Source organism: Camelus ferus, chromosome 6 (assembly GCF_009834535.1).
Source record: "Camelus ferus isolate YT-003-E chromosome 6, BCGSAC_Cfer_1.0, whole genome shotgun sequence".
Classification (NCBI taxonomy): domain Eukaryota; kingdom Metazoa; phylum Chordata; class Mammalia; order Artiodactyla; family Camelidae; genus Camelus; species Camelus ferus.
Genome location: NC_045701.1, coordinates 64,202,865 through 64,225,414, shown reverse-complemented (window position 1 = coordinate 64,225,414; position 22,550 = coordinate 64,202,865). Strand labels below are relative to the sequence as shown.

Here is a 22,550-nt window from a genome sequence, read left to right as displayed (position 1 = left end):
TGAGTGATAAGCTCTTGTAGATTATAAAAACCTTATATAAATACAAAATACCAAGGAGACTATTTTCCTAAGTAACCTAATCAGTTTTAAAAAGGGAATGAATCTTCTATTTTATATAAAAATAAGGGAATCATATTAACTTTTCATTTAGTAATCAATGTGGATGCTTTCCTGTGTCCATGATTAATGAGTTAAGATTGTCGCTAAATTAATGTAAATCTTTGGCTACTAGAGACAGACCTACATGGGTCTGTAAACTGGAATCTCTGTTGTTAGCCAGTGTGAGTTTAATAATAAATTACTTGGTTCAAAGAAATCTTAATGGAATTAAGTTAGTGGCAACACTCAGATTGGCTATTTGGGCTTTAACCATTTCAATGTGATATAGTAACTGCCCAAAAAAAGTTACTCAGAAAATATAGGATTTTTCCCCTAAAACAGCTAACTTTTCCCCTTTGGTACCCTCATCCCTTTCAGCCAAATGCAAAGTGCAAGGCAAAATAAATTAAGGCAAAAGGAAAATAAAATAGAAGAATGGTGAGGGCGAGCATGTTGTTGACCATATAAGAAAACACGTGCAAAGTATACCTCAGATACACTATAGGTAGATGAGCACGAGGGAAGCCGAGCCTGGTTTTGCAGTGGGGAAAAGAAAACACTGTTAAAGAGGAAATGATGCACAGTAAGGGTCTCAGAAGTTTAGAAGGCTCCATCACCAACACATTTGCCAGATAATAAAATAGCCTTATAAACAGTCATTTGAGCTTGGAATCTGAAGGTTCATACTATTTGAGGAGAACCTTGGGATAAAAAAATACCTGGCTTAGAAAAAAAAATCCATGACGGAGATGATTTCCCCTCATCAGAATCTGGTATAATATTGCTAAGAAGATGTTCATTTAAGGTTAACAGAAAAGCAGAACAGTGGTCACTTTTTCCTGTGGTGGTCTCACTGGTTCAACATTAGCAAACTATATATGAGATTATTTATAGAATGACTGTACTGTATATCTTCGTATTACTCTTTAAAGAGGGCACCAAAGCCAGCTCAGTATTCTGATTCTGACTTCCTGTTCCTACTAGTTCATTCTCAGTACTGAATCTATTTAGTATTACTGAATGTCCATAAATAAATAAATAAGCCAAATGCAACACCAAAAAGATATTAAAAAAACTCTTCTTCAGACCTATCTTTTATCAGAATGTTTCACTGATTGTTAAAAACAGCTATTTTATACTTAAAATCATGTTTAATCTTCATGACTTTGAACTGATAATTTTCTGGCCTGTTCTTACTTTCTAGATTGTCACACTGCCACATGCAACTGTGTGGCCTCTTTTACATTAGGTTGTCACAATGCCATGTGAGCTAAATAGTTAAGTATGCATTTTCTACTTATAAATTCCTCATAAAGTTCCAAAATACAAAGTTAGGGTGGGGAAATGAAGGTATAGAAGAAGATGGCACAGTGGAGGAATCAGAAATGCTGTTATTATCTGGTTTGTTTTTTAAGTGTATTTCCAGCACCCAGCATAGTGAAATGTAGTAGGCACTCTTTAAGGGTTTACTCAATGAATGAATATACAAACTCCTTTTCTTCTACCCTCAAAAGCTGAACTGTGTGAAATATATTCAGAAGATTTTATACACTTACCATCACATAAACTTGTGATAAAATGTATCACTGCCACTTAATGGGTCACTGTGAAGCAGTTTCTAAAATATTAGTTCTAAACATATTAAGAAATTAAACCTTTCTTTCAATCACATATACATCTGATTTTCTTTAGCAAGATACTAGTTCTAAGAAAGTCTTCCTCTGCATGTTTGTTCTGTTTCTATAATTATACCCACAAAATGGAAAATTTTTATCTTTCAAAATAAAATTTAAGTCTTATATTTTTCCCCCTCACTTCTCTCCCTTTTCAATTACTAGGGAAATTTACTTGTCAAGTTCTTTTATTAGTACCTCATTTTTGTATTAAAGTCAATTCTGAGAAGGGTAATTCTGCAGTAAGCATTAAACACCTCACAGATGTGTCATTTCCAATCCCAATGATGCCTTAGGCTACTGTAGGCAATTTTATAGGTTATTAGATGTTCAAAGCACAAGACAGATTTTGTTATTTTTCAGTAGAACTGAATCTTCACATTGTATTAACTAACTTTACATGTTAAATGAATTCTAATAAAATGAAAGGCAGCAAATTAGCCCATATTCCAAAGAGATAATCCTAAAAGTTGTTTACTGTCATCTTCATTATTATTGTAATCAGGTCATATTTATAAGACATCATCTACCAAGATACTCAGGATGTTACATAATTATTATGAATTAAACAGTAAATAAACACATATTATTAGTATGAGTAAATGCCAAAATGTTAAAATAGGAGGACTTAGGAGGCTCAATGTTCTATACACTAGAACAAAGAAACATTGACATTTGCTTAAAGAAAAAGTATGCAAACAAACTGATGTTTACTCATTTAAAAGCTACTGAAAGATTATTTATCTAACGTTCCAGCTGTTCTTCATCACCTCAAAGTTGACTGATTCAGTGTAGACACCTTTTAGATTTTTAAGTGCTATATTAAGATATGACAGTTAAATGAAACTTTCTATAGAAGGTATGAGTTTAGGTAAGGTCAAATAGGAAATGTAGTAGAAATCAAAAGCTGATTATGGTTTCCAGGGGAAATATCTTTATTAAGATGCAAGGAAGTAATAAACAGAAAAATGCAACGTGTACAGCAAAATAAAAACACATTTTTAAAAAGTTTAAGGAGCAAGAATGAAATTTATCTTTATACTCTAAGTCTCTGTAAGAGGTCCTCCAAAGAAGAGGAATTTATAATCTATACTTTATCCATATGATAGTTCTATATTCGAAGGGTTTAATAGTAACACTGTTTACTTTGTGGGCATGTGTGTGTGTTTTGCATATGAAGAAAGAGTAGCTAGAAAAAACAATGTAAAAAGGAAGACTAAAAATGTAAAGGTAGAAAATTTCAGGGGATCAACTCTTTTAAGCACATGTTCCATGCAGAATAATCTGAACCCCCCCCCCAAAATGTGCAGCTTTCCTTTTCTCAATCTCTAAAACAAAGATAATTTCAGCCCCTATTATACAGCCCTATAATTACAGCCCCTATTATAACCATTTCTTTGTCAATGTCATCTTGACACACTAACCCGTTCTAGAAAGTATTGGCAAACTTTTTCTGTAAACAGTCAGATAGTAAATATTTTAGGCTTTATGTGCCATATGGTCTTTGCTACAACTGCTCAACTTTGCCATTGTAGTACAAAAGCAACCATAGACTAAATGCAAATGAAAAAGAGTATGGCTATGTTTTAATAAAACTTTATTTCTGGACACTGAAATTTCAATTTTATATAATTTTCCACATGTAACAAAATGATGTTCTTTTGATTCCACTGCCTTCCCCCAATCACTTAAAAAATGCAAAACTCATTCCTAGCTCATGGGCTCACAAAAGACCCACAAAAGAGAAACAGGATTTGGCCTGAGGACTGTAGTTTGTTGACCTCTGAATTACAGCATTAACTCAATGAATAAAAAAGTACAAAAAATCCAAAGAAAATTCTTTGACAATGTAAAAAGAGTTAGTTCAAAACTAAGGCTGGAATGAAAATATTGATATTAAAAGATCTATAAAATCACAGCCATCTAATTCATTATTTATATTACCCTATTTCATACTAGTCTTATTTTGGCATTCAAGAAATTATTAAATATTTAAAAACCACTCTTCAAAAGACATTGCTTTCTGACTTAATTCAAACATTTTTCTTAAACTTAATAAAAATACAGCCTTATTTTAAGTGATAACTCCTCCCTTAACTTTTTCCACTTCAAATAATACCATCCCTTTTTTTGTGTGTTAGTATAGCAGGTACCTATATTTCGTCTACTTCATTATCTTTCTTCTTAGTTCACTTATACATCAATAATCTATCTCCCTAAGTCATCTTCCCTGTGTATGTTAAAGCCTTTAAAAAATTAACACATCTGGAAAAAAAAAAATTAACACATTTGGTTACCCAAAACTAATCTGTATATATTTGTAGCTGAATGGAAATTTACCATCATATTACATAGGCTGAGTGAAAACACAAAATTTGTGGCTTTGAGGTATTTTTATTCCTCTCCTTTCTTTTTTTCCTATTTGTCTTTATTTCATGAGCATTTATCTACTTTTTTGTTAATGTTTTAACATTCAAGTTCTCCAGGGACCCACTGCTCTTTAATGAATTAACTTCAATATTATAAATTTACCTTGATGTATATTAAACAAAGGATTCGTTTGCATTATCTTGTTTTCCAATTCTGAACACTGTCTGCACTGTTCTTCAATCTTGTGAATTATTTATTTATTTATTGATGTATAGGTGATGTACAATATTCTATAAATTACAGATGTATGATACAGTAATTCACAATTTTTAAAGGTTATACTCCATTTATAGTTATTATAAAATATTGGCTACATTTCCTGTGTCTATAATGTATCTTTGTAGTTTATTTTATACAAATAGTTTATATCTCTTAATCCCCTACTCTTATATTGCTCCCTCTCTCCCCTCTGGTAACCACTAGTTTGTTCTCTGTATCTGTGAGTCTGCTTCTTTTTTGTTATATTCACTAGTTTGTTATAGTTTTTAGATTCCACATAAAAGTAATATCACACAGTATTTATCTTTCTCTGTCTGACTTATATATTCTTCTTACTAAATCCATGCATTTGATTACATGGAAAATTAATTTTTTTCTTTATGTGGTTTTATTCTTCATTAAATTAAGCAAACTTTATTTAGTTACAAGGTGATATTTTTTCTATTATTAAAATTATTAAAAACCCATTTAGGGTTCAGAATACTTTCGCTTTGTACAATATGCAGAAAAAGAGAATGCATTCTTAATTTAGAATTCAAGAATCTAATCATCCTACTTTTTGCTATAGAAGAGTCCATGTAAAATAAAGAAATGTCTTCATATGAGAAATAAATAAAATTTAGTAATAGTCTAAAAATTACTTAACAGAATATTCTACTTTATATCATTGATTATACATAATAAATCAAAATGCAGGGTTCTATCTTCTCTAAAAAATACATCATATGGATGATACCAATGGAAGCATTAATGAGTTAATTAAATCCTTATCACAAACTTGTGAATGATGTCTCACCTTCTTCAACTATTAAATAAAATATTTAAGTAGCAACTTTGTTCTGAACCTTTCATCTTATTGAAATATTTAGCAATGTTTCAATGAATTAAAAGATACCCACATACCTGCTCTTGTCTGTGGACATCTACAATAAATTTTCACAAAATGGAATGGATGCTACATGCCAATTTATCTCATTTTAGAAACAAAATCTGTTTATATAGCTTATGGTACTGAGAATAACTTTATTCTGCTTCAAAGCAATAATTTTTAAGATACAAAGGGATATTTTAAGGAATTCTGGGGTAATGAGAATTAAAGGAAAGGAGAGAAAGTGAACATTCAGCTAAGCATTTGATTTGTATCTTTTCTTAGCTGAACTCTGTAGAGAAGATATTATTTGCCTTTTGATAGTTTATTTTTTTGTTTTTTTTTATATTTTTCTAGCTAATGAGAATCTTAGAATGATATTCTTTATATTCAATCTTTTTAGAAAAAAAGTAATCAGAGCAAAGTGTGACCCAGTGAAATGAAACAAAAGATGAAGACATTGAGATTAGTTATTAGGTACTCCACCATGCAGTATAGGTATTGAAAAAAAGAAATTGAAGAGTGGCATGAGAAAACCCAATTTTCAAAGCACAGAACTTTCAATTTAACCCTAATTTAACTCTAACTTCCTATCATATAGACCTTAGCAAGCCTCAGCTTTCTGGTCTTGGTTTGATTGAAAGAAAAATAATATCATTTCTCAAGACTGGCTAGGGAAGAGTACAGCACTAAACACATACATTATCAGAAACTTTTTAGAAGTTTCTAGAATATCATCCAGGTATATCTAGACTGATTCAACCATAAAATTCATACTAATCTTAAAAAAGCTTTTTAAAATAGTGAAACAGATTCCTTGGGTGATTGTAGATGATCTTTCAAATACTCTTAAGAATACACTTGAAAAGAAGGACTGATTCAAAAGAAAGAAGTAGAAAAATGAGACATAAATTTCCTACTCTGTTTAGCTATCTGAATTTAACGATTGATATTAATAAAAACTTTGAACTTTAGAAATCAGAAATTTAATGAAGAGATATATATAACTATATGTGATATATAATTAAAAATAAAGCTGACAAACCAGAGAATTATTATATCAATATTTTTTATTCTATCCTCTATAACAAAACTATTACGGCAACATGAATTAAGTGTATGGCAATAATTTTGGGAGAAGTAAATCAGGGCTAGAATTCATAGGAACTTTTTTTTTTAACACCCCAGGAATAGGTGGTTAAATACAGCCAGAAATTATTTACTGCAATATTTTAGCTTTTCTTCTGTCATATTTATACCATATACCATTCTAGAGATTTTAATTCCATTTATCTTGAAAAGATACATTCAGGAGAAGGACCAAGAATTCTGAGTGTGAACTATCAGTCAAAAAAATACTACTGTTAATATCCCTATATGATGTATGTACAGTATTGAGGGGCTCTAAGGTATTTTCTTCTTCAAAGTGTTGTCCTAGGTATATTAGCCATTATCTCAAGTATCTGTAAGATGTTACAAAATGGTATTCCTAGTGAAAATTCTTGCTGCCTAATTTTCTTATTTTTAAACAAAAAAATGATATCTTATAGTTATTCCCAAAGAGTCTGAGCTAAGAGAAATCAATTAACTCAGAAAAAAAAGTGTCAGCTTTCCAGATTACCTATAGTGACATTCTGACATTGATCATTTTCCTTGACAATGGAAATTGAACCATCAAGGCTTTATCACTTGGATCCAGATCATACTTTAAAATCCTGCTGACATATCCAACAAGGAGCAGAAGACAGAGTCAATGGAAAAGCTCCAAATGAAGTCTCATGAAAAGATCCTCAGAAAATTACACAATTGTATAAGAAACACAGATTTTGAAAAAAAAAAGTTTTTATTTTGCATTGGAGCCAGAATGTTATTAAATCAAATGCAATGTTAATGTGGTTTAAAGGTCTTCTACCCTGCCAATTTAATCTTTATTTCATAAATGTGAGCATGAAGCTGCAGCTAGAAAAGAAAGAAAAAGATAGGGAGAAAAGAGACAGAAAGTCAAAAAGATGGAGATGAGAGGACAAACCAATCAGATTTGGAATTACCAGCCAGCAGAAGTTTAGGAAAAAAAAAATCACCGAGTGAAATCGTACATTTACTCTGAGAGAGTATCCTTTCACATTGCCTTCTAGGTGATCTCTGAGCTCCTCCAGCTTTCGATGGAGCTACATGTAAACATCAGAAAATGAATTGAAAAAGCAACTTGTTCTCTTTTCAGTTTTCCTTTTTCCTTTTAAAAATAAGATCACAGCATTATACATTTCTCACTGTCTTTAGCAAACATTTCAAAACATCAAAGTTCTTTTTATAGTGCAAGAATACATGCTCAATAAACCATGACTAGGAAGACAATATTTTATTTTAATTACAGAATCTTTTCTCCCCCAAGTTTTAGAGAAAATAAATACTATAGCTATCCTTATAATCCCCTAGAGAGGATTTCAACTTTTCTATTTGGTAGAAATATGGAATAAAGATATTTTAAAATTAGGAAATTTGCCTTTCTTTCCCAAACACACTTTTTGATTTAAGGCTGCATCCATATTAAAGTAAACTGAACTCTAAAACGTAGCTTTTGTTCTTATACATATATATGTGTATACACATAATCATACTGTATATACACTTAGAAACAATAAACAGACAATTATAACTTGAAGTTCTATACATCCAAAAGCTGAACTTACAGATAATTAAACACACGCTCACTCGTACACACAATTCAGTTTACAGCAGACACTGCTGCAGTTACGGATGCCATTTTATTTTCATTTCACTATCAGTATTTCCAAAAAGCTTTGTGGAACTGCACCTTTTCACTTGAATCTGAGTTATAATCCATAGTCTAAACAATAATAGATTTATGGTCCCTTAAAGAATTAAAATATGATACCTCACAGGTAGACAGTGAGGAATGCTACTGATATATCATCAAGACACATAAACTCATATTTTTCTGACTAAATAATTTTAGTTGGCCTCATTTTGGAAATAAGCATATAATCAATACTTCCTTCCCCTTTGATTATCCTTAGTGAAATAACATTAAAAAAAAATGCTACCCAGTATATAGCAGTGCTAGAGAACAGAGAAGATGGCTTGTCTGGAATAAAGGACACAAACATACAGACACACCCTCATCCATGTGCACTCGTGTGTGCACACACACAGATAAATAAACAACAACAAAAAAGTAAAATTAAGAAGGCAGAAGAGGCAAGGAGAGGAAAGAGTACAGAAATTAGTGCTTCATAAATTGTTAAGTGGAAATAAACTGGAGGTGTGTAAAATTTTAAAATGACTTAATATTAGCCTCAAAGTAGTCAGTGAATTTTAGCACATCCCAGTACAGTGAATTATATGTTATTTTGATTAATTTAACAGTCACTATTGCTGTAAGGACAAATGGGATTGAGACAGAAGTGGTTAATTTGGGGGAAGATTCCTCTGCATATTTTTAAAACTCAGCAAATTTTCTAACCTGCATTTATGGTGGCAGCTTTAAAAGTGATTAATTGGCTATGTCTGTGTTTCTTAGGGTGATAACTTATTTACCTTTTCATTGTGATTAAATGTTAGAGTCTTGAGTGCCCAAGATATACTGACCAAATGGATATTTAACAACTAGCAAATGGGACCATCAGATCAGAAATCTTTAAGTGGTGTATTAGTAGGCCACATACACAATTGGGCAAACATTTAGATACATATCAGTTTCTGTTGATTGTCACATCAATTTTTTAACTTTAAAAAAATAAAGGGGATTGATTAAAAGGGCTTAAATACTATTAGCTACATGTGAGCCCACTATAATAGCATCATATAAAATTCCTTTCCTTTCTAATTCTTAAGTTTATATATATAATACATGTTTTTAAACTCATAATAATTATTCTTCTGGAGTGAACTACTAATGGTAATGACACTAAAATAACATTTGATTACTTTTTACCAAAAAACTAAAAACGGGAGATAATATTCTGAAAATAAATATTAGTTTTCCATGTAACAGGAACTTAACACATAGTCAGTGACATCAATCAGAGGAACGGTTTACTCTAGAACCCCAAATTATAGGCACCTGTAATGAGGCAGTTAGCCCTTCTCTTGTTTCTGGTGCCATTCAAAGCTAGTTATTTGGCAGCTTGCCTTCAGCTGGTTGCTCTATGTGTAGCTGAAACAAACAAAAAAATATGACCCAACAGCCAATAAAAATATTAAAATAAAACAAAATGGGATGGTGAAAAATGGAAAAAGCCCCTTTCCGCCCACCACCCTCCAAAAAGGAAGAAGTGTAGGCTATAGACGAAATCTTGCCAAAAAATGTTAGAAACATATTTACTTTGAGGGATCCAACTCTACTAGCAACTCCTTTGCTTTCATCCGGTCGTCTAATTTGCTACAATGAGGGAAGATGGGTAAAAAAGACAGAATAAAGAAAAAGTGAACTTAAAAATTTTTCTAAACATTAGTAAGTAATACATGCAAAAACATCAATTGACTCCTTGAGGTACGTCTTAGGAGGCCAAGGAGTTAACTAACCCAGAGGCTATATGACATGCTCTACAAATAGGCTGGTCACTAGAATTCAATCTTTGCTATGACACTATTCCTAAGATGAGGAAATGCACACTTACTTTTGATTATCTTGGGGACTTCTGATGAAGCAGTATCTGGAGTAGTGTTACATTTGCATTTGGTTTATGAAAAACAAAGAATTACAAATATACCTACACAGAAAACTTCATCTCTTTCAGTATCTATTTCACTGTAATATCAGAAAATACCAATGGTATCATTAGAAATATGAGTGATTTTTAAGTGGAAAGACCAGTCCTGACAAGCATCATTCTTGATAGGTGACAGAGTGAAGCTCCTCTGCTTGCTAACACAAGCACTGAGGTTGTTCAGCTGTCACTGAGATTCCCAATTAAACAACTTTGCTGCCCAACCAGAAAATTTTAATGCCAGACCAATGTTAGATACATTCACTCCCTGAAAGCTTTCTGTTATTTCAGCTGAATTTTCCTCTTGGGTAAGATAGCAAAAAAGGAAAGTAAAACTGCTATTTAAAAAACTTGTTTTGCAACACTGTAAAAGAGGAAAGGAAGATTCTTGACACAAAGTGTTTCATTAGATGAGATATAAAGTAGAAATTCCTTTGTTTTTTAATAGAGTTGTAACAATAACTAGTATTTTGGTTAAGGAGGAAGACAAATCAAAAACAGGGTAGGGGAAGAGTGGAAGGAAGCTTCAGACCAAGTGCTTTTACATTATGGATTCCTACACGTGCAGAATGATGGTCTCCAAGTTAGCTGTGATACTCCTGTTTGTATTAGGAGGAAGTATCAGTTTGATGCCAAATTCCCAGTGTTGAAGTCCCCAGGAAAAATAAGAAATCTGACCATGCTACAAAATTATAGTTCCTGGAGGCAGGCTATAGATTGTCTTATCCCCTTTAGGACATCTCTGATAGTATATGGAGATTGCTTAGAAATAATACTGAGAAAATTAAATTTTCACCTTGAAACAAATGCATCTTGGTCCGTAAGAATTGTAACTTTTGGTTTTACTTGATATAAATAGTTTTTAGTAATTCTTCAACATTAACTAAATGCTATATCCTAAAGATAATCGCTGATTCTTATTCTTAGTTTAACAGAATTCTCAAATTTAGAAACAATGGATAGTAGTTAGAATGGCAACACTCTCTCTATATGAATGGGCCTCTGGATGAACACTGAGTTCATAATATCTAGTCATTTTCTTGTGCTGTTTACTTTGATATCAGAGAACATCTTTATATCAAAAGCTATTTTCCAATAAAAAGTCTAATGCCTTATGCTGATTTCTGAAAACTTTCAGAAACTGAACACTTTCAGAACTGTTATATAGTAACAAGTGAACACAATTTTCTACATTATTTTTTATTTCTAGAAAGCTTAACATTACATCAAATCCAGCAACATGAGGTAGTTTCTTCAATGTTACATAGGATGTTAATGACAAATTAACAGCCAAAATCCAGTTTCTGATTTCTACTTTAAAGCTGTATTCCTTTTATAGGCCTGGAAATAAATGGGTTGGGGAAAAAAACTGATGCTTATGAGAGGATGTATATGTATATATGTCCCTGTCTGTGTGTCTATCTCATTAATGGAAGAAATTTTATGTTAATATATTGATGTATAAAAGAATTTTTTCCTAAATCATTTCAGTTCACAATGCAATTGCAAGTACAGAATGAAAGAATGAAACATAAGAAGAGAAAAGATAGTCACCATTGAACTCTGAATGTGAAAAACAGACTGTAATACTAATTTAAACAAGGGTTTTAGAGCACACAGCTCATCTGTCAATGCTTCATCTTTAAATCTGATTTTGTAAATTCTTAATTATCATAAGAGGAAAGCTTTAGAAAATCAATGTGGTTATCAAAGTCAGAAGTTGTTGTCATTTAAGAGTCATGTGATTTTTTTTTTGTGGCTTGTGAACCAGGTAATAATGCATAATACTGAAAAACTTCAGAAAGAATTTGAAAAAGATTTCTCATAAACTAAAATTCGAGTTGTAGAGAAAAGTCAAATAAATAATTTTAAAATGTAATGCTCTCATTTATTCTAGTCAACCTTTAATCAGCAATTATGACAGAGTAGTATAAATAAAAGAAATTCACAGCTAATCCAGATACCTGATTTTTATTTTTCTTTGATTAGAATTTAAGAGAAATCATAAAAGATTAAAATTTGGATAAGATGAAATATACTCTTCATGATAATTATAAAAGCCTCATACCATTATCTAACTTTATACATATTTTTCTATGGGGCTAAACATTATCAATAACTAAGAAAGGTTAAACTGCGAATGTTGATATTACATATAGGATCATTGCAATATAAGTGAAGTTTGAGAATTTGATGTAAAAAAAACTGGAGGGATTATGGGACAGTTGAGATTATTTATATATATCAAAAACTAAAATGTTAGTTGCAAAACAAAAACTTTTATCACTAACAATTTTTTTACCCTGAAGAAATCCTTTTATAAATATTTTACTGAGACTGTAAAAGACACAAATCAGAGGATGTAAGTCATTTCAATCTTCTATTCACCCTCTCAGCTAGAATATATTTAACAAGATATCCATTAAAAATTATCTGAAAAGACTGCACTGTATCACCTCTTTTGTAAAATTCTGGGAATATTTCTTCAAGGCTTAATTACTCAGTAATCTATCCTCAGGGATTAATTACCAGGATGTGGTCTGTAAAGTAGTGAAATGACTGCCATTTGTATTCACCTTTTTTTTTTTTTAAAGTAAGAGCTTGAATTCTTGCAACAAAAGAAACTGCCTGGATGCAATACAGTATGGGTTGTTGATTCCCTTTGATTTGGCTCAGTTCTTCAAAACTTGGCTCATTGTAAAATTATTTCCATTATTAAGAAAGTAGAAAATTATCCCACCTCACCCTCATTTCTCTCACCAACAGTAAGTAGCTGTAAGCATAATACTTTTATAGGCAAACATGGATTTTGGAGTAGAAAACCAGCTTTCTATTAATTTTTGAAATGAAACATAAAACCTCAAGGAAATTTTAGGCTTGTAGAAGCCACATTAAGGTAGGAGCCCATATTGCAGGGGGATGCATTAACACTTCTCTTCAGTTATAAGATGTCTGTGAAAAATTGTGAAAAAAGTTTATGTATTTTGTGCATTTGTTTTATTGATGAGAGAACTCAGGTCTTAGAGAGATTCAGTAGCTTTCTGGAGACATATCAGGAAAAAAAAAAGCACAGCTGGTATTAAATTCTCTGGCTCTCAGTTCTCTTCATTAAATTTAGATTCTCATCTGTGGAATGACTAATGTAGATGTCTCCTCTGTCACTAATGATATATTTTGTATTGATTTAGATTAAGATTGTATAGATTAAACATTTCTGTTTCTTTTTTTGCCTTAGGGGCTGAATTGTTTTATTTTCAGAATTATCTAATCTACATTCAAAACTACCCTGAGAGAGAAACATATTGAACCTCATTTTATTATGCCACTTCTTAAAAAAGCATAGGTATCAATGACAGGAAATAAAAATTTTTCTTAGAAATTGTTTATCTTCCAACCAATATCACCCAGTTGTATCGGTACAGCTAAAAATTGCTTCTGGTAGTTATGACTGAAGGAGGTTTTTAAAAAAAGTTTTACTTGAGAACTCAAAATTAAACAAATGCTTATAAATAAATAAATTCTTTCTGAGATCTAGTTAATATTTCAATTCACTATAGTTCAGCCCTTTCAATAAAACACCATAAAACAATTCTGTTTCGTGATTTACTGAGGCAAGTAAAAAAGAGGGAAGAAAGAAATAAAAGAGAAGCAGCAATTCTATGAGTGTATCAAGGAATAATAAATACTCTAATGCATTTTTGGACAAAGGCAATCTGATTATAAACTAAACCAATAAAAGAATACAGAAGATCAAAGAAATAGTTGCAAAGAATAATGAAGAACTGAGAAGTCAAAAATTAGAATCTTGGTAGCAAGTCACAGATCCACCACTGCCCCACCCCCTTACAAAAAAAAATTATACTTAGGAAATCCTTTATTTCAAAGGCTCTGATTTCTAATGGTTTATTAATATTTGAGATGATTTATATTTTATTATGAATCTATCATTCTGACCCTTAAGTTTCTATAGCAGCTCTGATTCCAAAATAGTATAATCTATACAGTATTAGATTTTTAAGCAAGTTATTTCCTGCTCACTAGCCAGAGAGTAATTCACTCCATGTTCTTTTTTCCCCCAGATTTCATATCTGTCTAAAAAGAAATTATAAAGCCAATCACAGGTGTGGTATAAAAGTTATTAGACACTCTGAAAAAGATAACTTTTTAACAGCACAGTATATGTTCTTAAGAATCATTTATTACTTCTGTATGTGATCAAAAAAAGTTTATTTTCAAATTTTCATTGAAATATAATATTCTACCCAGCAAGATTAAGGACAGAACGGATATAACAATGCTCTGGTATAAATACAGTTATAAAAATAAATAAATTGTTGGCTTAATGAAGATTTGTCATAAATCTGAAAAGGAGGCAAAACCATCCCTGTCATTACCAGATCCTATTTAAATAACGAAACAAACAAAAACTTATATTTTTCTGGTTTAAAAAGTAATGTAATTATTAAATAATCTGTAATTTAATATCTATGTAGTTTTGTTTACTACTTTTTTTAACTACATATTTTATTTGGAGCATCTTCCAAGCCATTAAATATTCTTTAGGGTATGATTTTCTAGGTTATATTAATAACTCATATATATATATATATACACACACACACACACATATTACATAACCATAGACATTAATGTTGGTTCTGATTTTCATGAATATGAATAATGCTGTGATAAATAATCTTATACATAAGTCTTTATTGCCCTCTTTGATAATTTGCATTGAAAAAAATTCTGGAAATAAAATTATTGGTTAAAACATAATAAAGTTTAAGCTTATACCTATGTTTTGCTTGCAAGGTTACACAAATTTATATTCCTACTAGTGTTTAGGAATATGCATGTCACTGCTCACTATAGCAATGATGATTATAATTTAAAAATAGTTATCAATTTGATTGCAAAATTTTTATTGTTTTTAATTTTTAATAGACTTCCAGTGAGGGTAAATTTTTTTGACACATTCTTTGCTAAATTTATTTCTTTTAATGAAATGGTTGTTCCTGTCCTTTACTCATTTTCTTCCTTTCTTTTTTTTCCTACAAGATTAGAGGAGCTCTTTTAGGCTATCAAACCTTTGATAGATCTGTTGTAAAAAAAATTTTTTTTTTCACATCAGCTCCACTATAAGATCCTTGAGATCAGGATTAATAAGTCTATCCATTGCTATATTCCCAACACCTAGCACAGTATTTGATATAATATGCACTAAAAAATATTCACAGAATGAATTTCTGAATTAATGTGTGCTTTCTCTTTAATACAAGTAGAATAAGGGAGAGCAGATAAACCTGAAGTTTTGGGCAAGAAAATGCATGACTAATTTTAGATTATGTATCATTTTAAAATATAAAGACCTAAAAATAGTTTAGTTTGGGAGATGCTCTCTATTAAAGTCATGAATGAGACATGGTCAGTTAAATATATAGATTTGAATCATGGCTATATTTAATCAATTCTGCTGCTGAAATAATGATGGCATAGATTATTTTTGTTGGGCTGTCTTTGTACAAAAAATACCCCAAACCTATAAAAAGAAGTTTATAGGAATCAAAGTTAAATTAAAATTAAATTAAAGTATGAAATTAAACAGAAAGCTAGTATTTTTAATTTCACTATTCCTTATATTTCTACAGTTCTCACTTCCTATAACTTGAAAAAAATGAAAGTGGATAGCAAGAGAAGTCAATATTCTATTTCACAGAGACAAGTTTGACCTAAACGAGAAAAATCTTAAATGAAGCCAGAACATTTTCAGTTGATAATCTCTAACTTTATGAAGTAGCATGAAATGCAAAAGATAAAATAAATAATTGGACAGTAACATAATATCAGAGAGAAGGGTAAAAGAATGATAATATTTATTTAGTCAGTGTAGAAATCTAGTTCAAAAGAACAGAATTATAGGCTTAGGGACTTTAGAGGCTACTTAATTTAATATCATGATGTTACAGACATAAAAACTGAGGTCTACTAGTTCTCACAAAGTTATAAAGTGGTAGACTAGGGTTGATCCTCAATATTTAGTGCCTCATAGTGCAATACTTTTAAAGATTCAATACTGTTGACTTTTCAAACTTTACATTCATAATTTTAAATAAGTGTCAGTAACTCAGTCAAATGCAAATGCTAAAAATTGTTTCTTCCAGAATACCATTAAATTGAATTCATGAAGATGTAAAAATGATCTCTTCATGATATCCATATGAATATCTATATGAAGACTCTAAAACATTTAACTTCCAGAGGATTATCACATCATTATTTTTAAAACTAGGAAATATGAGATAACTAAAATGTCCAAAATAGGGACAGTGGAAAAAAGTATGCTATACCCCAAAATTAGAATACTGAGCAATACTTGACATTAATGTTGTAGAAGATAATTTAAAAACATGTAAAGATGTTTATGGCATAGAAAGATGTTCATGTTAGTAAATGAATGATAGGTTAAAATATTATATAGTTTAGTAATAGTAGCTAACATGTAGTGATCATTTCTTATATTTTTAACAATGTGGTAAGTGATTCACATGCATTTTAAAATTTAAACCTTAAAACAACCCTATGTTGCAAACAGCATTATTTTCATTTTATAGATGAGATAATTAAGGTTATAGAGGTGAAGTTATGTTCTGAAAGCCAAACATCTAGTAAGGGATAAAGCTAAGATTCATCACCAAACCTGCCACACTCCAGAACCTAGGCTCTTAATCACTCCCTTCCTGACTTCCCATCATGATCCATTTATATAAAATACTTAGTGTATAGAAAAAAAATCAGAATGATATATAGCAAAATTTTAAGTTGTTATTTATTAAGGGTAGTCTCACAGGAACTCTGTTTTTGCTTATACGAATTTTCAAAATTTTCTAAAATGAGCATGATTATCACTTTTTTCAAATAAAAAAGGCCATGCCACTTATAGACTGTCTAAGCTATAAAATTGTTATTTCTCTAGCTAATAATTGCTGGTTAGTTATATCTTCTCAGGTGAGCTAATCGAATTTCATCTGCAACTCAGATTTCAGAGTGGTAATTAAAATTTCACAGTTAAGTTATACTTAGTTTCAATCATGAATATAATTCTGTGAACATTAAATAATTAGAAAAGGATGAGAGAATTCCATTTTCAATTTTCATTATATATAAAGGGGGGACACAGTTAGATGAATGAAGAAACAGAAGTCAATGTAAAAATCCTGTATAGTTAGCAGAATGTCATAGGAAAGCCATTTAAAATAATTTGTAAACTCAAAACTAAGAGCTAAAATACATTATCTGATTTTAGTTTTTTCAAAATGTGAAGTACTTTAGTATTCTGAGTAGCACCTTTTTTATTACAAAAGGATATGAAAACATTTCTTTATTTGAAGTCTCAGAAATCTATTTTGCTATCAGACCAGAATAGCAAAATAAACATGTTGTCATAAAGAAGGAGAAACTAGACAATAATGAATGAGAGTGGAAATCAGTTACTCAAAAGTCAATAGTAGCCAGGCATTTAATGCAAGTGAGTAAATTAGCCTGGAGGGTATAAAAAGAATGCCAGCTGAGTATTGACATATGTCTGTGCTGGCCTAGTAATGTCCATCTAATTTTTTTTTTAAAGAAGTGGAAAATTTTATTTTGTATACATCTCACCAATTTTAAATGTTTCAAACTAATTATAAAAGAAGTCATCCCCAACATTATCCCTAATAAAATTATCTTCCAACAACTAGGTTATGACGTAAAAGAGGGCTCCCTGTGTAACTAAGTAGACAGGATATCCTAGGGAAACATCAGTTGCTATACAAATATAGAAGTAGTACCCACACTGGAAATGAGTAAAGTTAGCTGGGAATGACAATTTTTGGTTATATCTTTGAAAGACTTTGTGAAGCATTCTATTATTTTGAATCAAGGAGAAGAAGCTCTGTTCTCTGTCCTAGAATTACTCTGGATCATAGAGTCAGGGTGAATTATTTATATGCAGCATGATACTGGTGGCCATTAATACAAAGGATAAGATCTCTGGAATGAGAATACCACTGTAGCATGGTCTAAATGAAAATTAAAGAGAAATAAAATTAAATACATATAATTTTGACCTAGGATGTCTTCAAGAAACATAAACGTCTTTGCTCATTTGATTATACTGGTAGTTCTTCAAGTGTTGTCCAAGGACTCATGGGGGTTCCTGATATTCTTTCAGGGATCCACAAGGCCAAATTATTTTAATAATAATACTAAGACATTATTTGCCTCTTACACTATGCTGACATTTGCACTGATGTTACAAAAGCAAAGGTGGGTTGTACATTAGTAAAAATTAAGGCAGTGGATCCAAACAGTATGAATATTTATTATATTATTCACCACTATATACTAATAGTTTCATTTAACATTGTCCTCAATTAAATAGTAAATACTAATTCAATTTAATTGAAACTGGTCCCTTGAATGTGACAAAATGGGAAGTGTGAATAAAATACTTCTGCTGCATACCAAAGAATGATAGGTGTCTCAGAGAAAAGCACTTAACAGTTTGAGTTGCAAGCCGAACTAGCCAGGTTTTGCACAGACCATCATTCACCTGAAAGAATGACTGACAAACTATGACTATTCAGACTTAAATGTTGGTAGACAGTTTCTTGAAAATGAAATGAGCCAGTCAATTCAAGGAAAATGAATAAGATTTGTTGCTTTTTTCAAAAGGAAAAAGTCTAGGTTTTAAATAAAAACTAGAATTGTGAAAAATGTATATCACCCTGAACTTGAGAGCTTCCGATGGTTTCAAGCTTTTTTGATGAGCTTGGCAGTTATATTAATGAAGATGATTTTGATATAATCAACAGTTAGAAGAACTTACATTTTCTATGTGATCAAAAAGTGTGTTCCAAAATCATGCCTGGATATAAGATCCATTCAAATTTCAAGATAGAGCAATAGATCTTAACATACAGGAGTATGAAATGGTCCTTGACAGGGTTTTAGATTACACACTTCAACCAACTTTTGAAAGATTATCAATTTAAAATTTTTGATGTAGTGTCAAAGAATATCCACAATTCTCTGAAAATTCTATTAAAATAGTCCTTTCTTTTCTAACTACATAAATATGTGAGAATGGATTTGTTTCTTTATATTTTTCAACCAAAACATACCACAATAGACTGAGTACAGAAGCAGATGTGAGAATCCAGCTGTCTTCTATTAAACCAGACATCAAAATGAATACGAAAAAATGTAAAACAATGCCATCATTTTCAGATTTTAATTTTGGAAAATGTTATTTTTTCTATAACAATGTTATTTATATTAACATATAAAGGCCTTACTGTTCTCATTTTGAAACAAATAAACATTAAAAAATTTCTCAGTTTCAATTTTCAGTACAGTAAACATCACCAGATAAAACCCACATAAATAAGCTATTTGAGATCCTTAATAATTTTAAAGTGTGTGAATGGGTCCTGAGACCATTAAATTTGAGAACTGCTGAATCTGACCAACAATGTTGAGAATATTATTGCTCAATATCCCCAAGATGGGGCAGTTAACTTTGCACAAAAAAACTTATATATATTTTTTTTGTTCAGAGAATGTACTTTATTACATTAATTAATGTCATCCATTCAGTGTTATCTAAACTTTCTGGTGTTTGTTGACTCCATATGTAGAACCCATACGTTTCTATAATGTCATTAACAGCTGAACAGTTGTTGATATACCAATGGTGATATGACTTCAGACAAAAGCAAAGAAACGTGATGCTTAGTACAGTCTAACTGATTTCATTTAGGCCCTTAAAAACAGTGGGAAATAATCTGTAGGCCCCAGTTAGGGCCCTGATCTAAGCTAGAATTTTAGCAACTTCATGAGACTCACCACAGACTTGAGAACCAATGAATTAGCCATATTACACAATCACCCTGGTGTTCACAAAGGAAAGTGATGATAATATAAAATAGTTTTTTAAAGCTAATATCACTAGGAGAAAAATCTCAGAGAAAATATTACCCTGATACTGGATCAATAATGCCATTTTTATATGTAAATGAAATCACACTACCTTTCAGACATTCACATTAAAATTGTGAGTTATGAAAATAGTTTATTCTTTATCCAGAGTAATCTAAATTCTTTTGTTCAAAGGACAACTATTGAAGCTATAAGAGAAGTCATAATCCTGTACTTTGTTTGAATATAAGATTAGACATTATTAATTATTAAATGAACACATCCTTCATAAAGATATTTCAAAATGCATCATTTTGAATTATTTTATAAACTTTAGTTTAACTAGCTAGATAGTATTTATATTTTATTTCTAAGAGAAAAAAAATAACTTGCTGGTTAATCTGGGCACAAAATTCTATTCTAAACTTTGAGGTACAAGGGAATATATAACAAGAGACTACATTTATTTATTTATTTAAGTCAAACTTCAGATGCTTAGGAAATAAAAGGAAAATTGAATTGGTCTTTAGAAATTTTCCCTATTTTAATAACATCCATGTGGAATGGTAAACTAAAAGTTTGTATTTTTTTTCTTTTTTGTTCTGCCATTAATCTCTACCTCAAGCCTCTTGGTTCTAATAGAGATGCTACTGCCTTTCATAAGTGAAAATCAGAACTCATTTCAGTTGTGAATCATGCTCACTTTAAAACAGAATTTATGTTATAGAATTATTCTTTTAGCAAACCACTTGTGGGAGACTATCACCATTTTAGAACTTGAGTCCTCTAGATATTGCCCACTCACAGAATCTACATACCAGACTTTTTTGGCTTAGGCACTAGTTTACTTAGAGCAACGAAAGACTAAAATTCCAAGTTTGGTCTTAAACTATACTTCACTGTGTCTTCAAATAAGAAGAGTGAAAAGCATTTGTCACTTCAGTCAGATTTCATTAAAAGAAAATATCTGATATAAAAGAAATTATTTTTCCCCATTTAAAATAAAATATTATGTCATTTCACCAAATAAATTTTTTGCTAGAGACAATGCCATTCAATGAAGAATTGTTTAAAAAGATAACATCTTGTTGTCTTTATTAGATTGTGACAAGCATACTAAAAAGGAAATCCAAATGGTTTATCTTATAGATCTTGTTCTCACTATAGCAGGAAAATCTAAAAGGATCAAAGCACAATCTAAGACATTATATTGCAGTGAGCATACAAAATGTGAAATCAAAATAATGTTTAATATTATAGCTGTTGACCTAAAAGAAATAGATGCATAGACGCAAATGGACAGCAAGTCTTTCAGTTTAAAAACTGCCCAGTGATAAAAAGTTACACAAGGAAAGCTTAGAACTGTTAGTTTTGAATCATAATTTGGTTATTTAACCCTCCTGTGTTTTCACAAAGACTATGTTAAGTGTTTCTGATGATTATTCAAGAGTATTCTGTACTCCTGCTGATAAATCATAGCACTATTATAATTTGTAGTTGCCTGTTTTATCTGTTTATAAAGCCAAGAACAATGTTATTTGTTTACCACTGCTTTTTGAGCACTAGGCAAAGACTTATTTAATAGATTAATAACTCTGCTGGGGAGGCAAGGATCAGCAGTTTCATCCTGGACACAAAGCTCAAAGAAGTGGAACAACTTGCTTAATGCAGTATAGTTATTAAATAGAGAAAACAGCATTTGAATCCAGGTTTTCTATTATCAAGTCAAGTGCTCTTTCTAGTGCTGATTTCTCAAGACTGTATTGTATTTCCAATGTAAAGAAAACTTATTTGCACATATATGTCTACACAAGACAGACTGCCTGCCTAATCTTCAGAAGGGGGATTTCTACGGGGTTTGGCCAACAGTAATATGTACTAAATTATAAACACCACATCCAAAATGCAGTTAACAGTAACAGTAACAATGTCAAACTCAACCTGTGTTCTAATTTTGCGCTAGAAATCATTCCTGGGATGTCTCGTACATATCTTAGACTGAACACATTCAAAACCAAAAGGTATTAACTCTCCTTTGCTTTTTCTTTTTTATTCCTTAATATAGTTAATAACATCATCATTTACCCATATCTTGAATTAGAAACCTGACTTACTTTTTTGCCGGGGAGGGAGGAAAGTAATTAGGTTTTTATTTATTTGTTTTTAGTGTAAGTATTGGGATTGAACCCAGGACCTTGTGCATGCTAGAAAACCTGACTTACTTTTTGATTTCTTCTCTGCTTTAAATTTTTATGCTACAAAATTAAAATTAAAAAAATTACCTAGAACAAATTTAGTTGCTAAATCCTATGGCCTTGAAATGTGACTCAGTAGGCAAAGGCAAAACAAACAAACAAACAAACCATTATTTAAAATGAAAAGAACTGACATCTGAAGTTAGATTTTGAAGTCACTGACTTAGGCTATTTACGTAAAAGTGAGGTTTTAGTCTGAGAGTTCTTGATTGGTGACAACTGCCTTGACGGTGGTTATTATTGCTGAATATAATTCTCACAACCTCTACCTAGCAAAAGGTTTGTTTTTATACTAATTCTTCATTTCCCTGGTGAA

The 22,550-nt window shown here is 30.9% G+C and overlaps 1 protein-coding gene across 9 annotated transcripts in view; it reads right to left on the bottom strand.

Moving 5' to 3' along the window:
• The window catches only part of GPHN (gephyrin), a 425,260-nt gene that overhangs the window by 158,218 nt on the left and 244,492 nt on the right, over positions 1-22,550 (bottom strand). For 4 of the 9 annotated variants that reach the window (XM_032482207.1, XM_032482208.1, XM_032482211.1 and 1 more), the window contains 2 exons: positions 9,635-9,691; positions 7,386-7,457 (listed from right to left, as the gene is read on the bottom strand). The exons of 3 other annotated variants lie outside the window; for them this stretch is intronic. In XM_032482207.1, the coding sequence (XP_032338098.1) occupies positions 7,386-7,457; positions 9,635-9,691 (129 nt within the window). The remainder of the gene's footprint in view (positions 1-7,385; positions 7,458-9,634; positions 9,692-22,550) is intronic. 2 more of the 9 variants (XM_032482209.1, XM_032482213.1) reach the window with 1 other exon arrangement.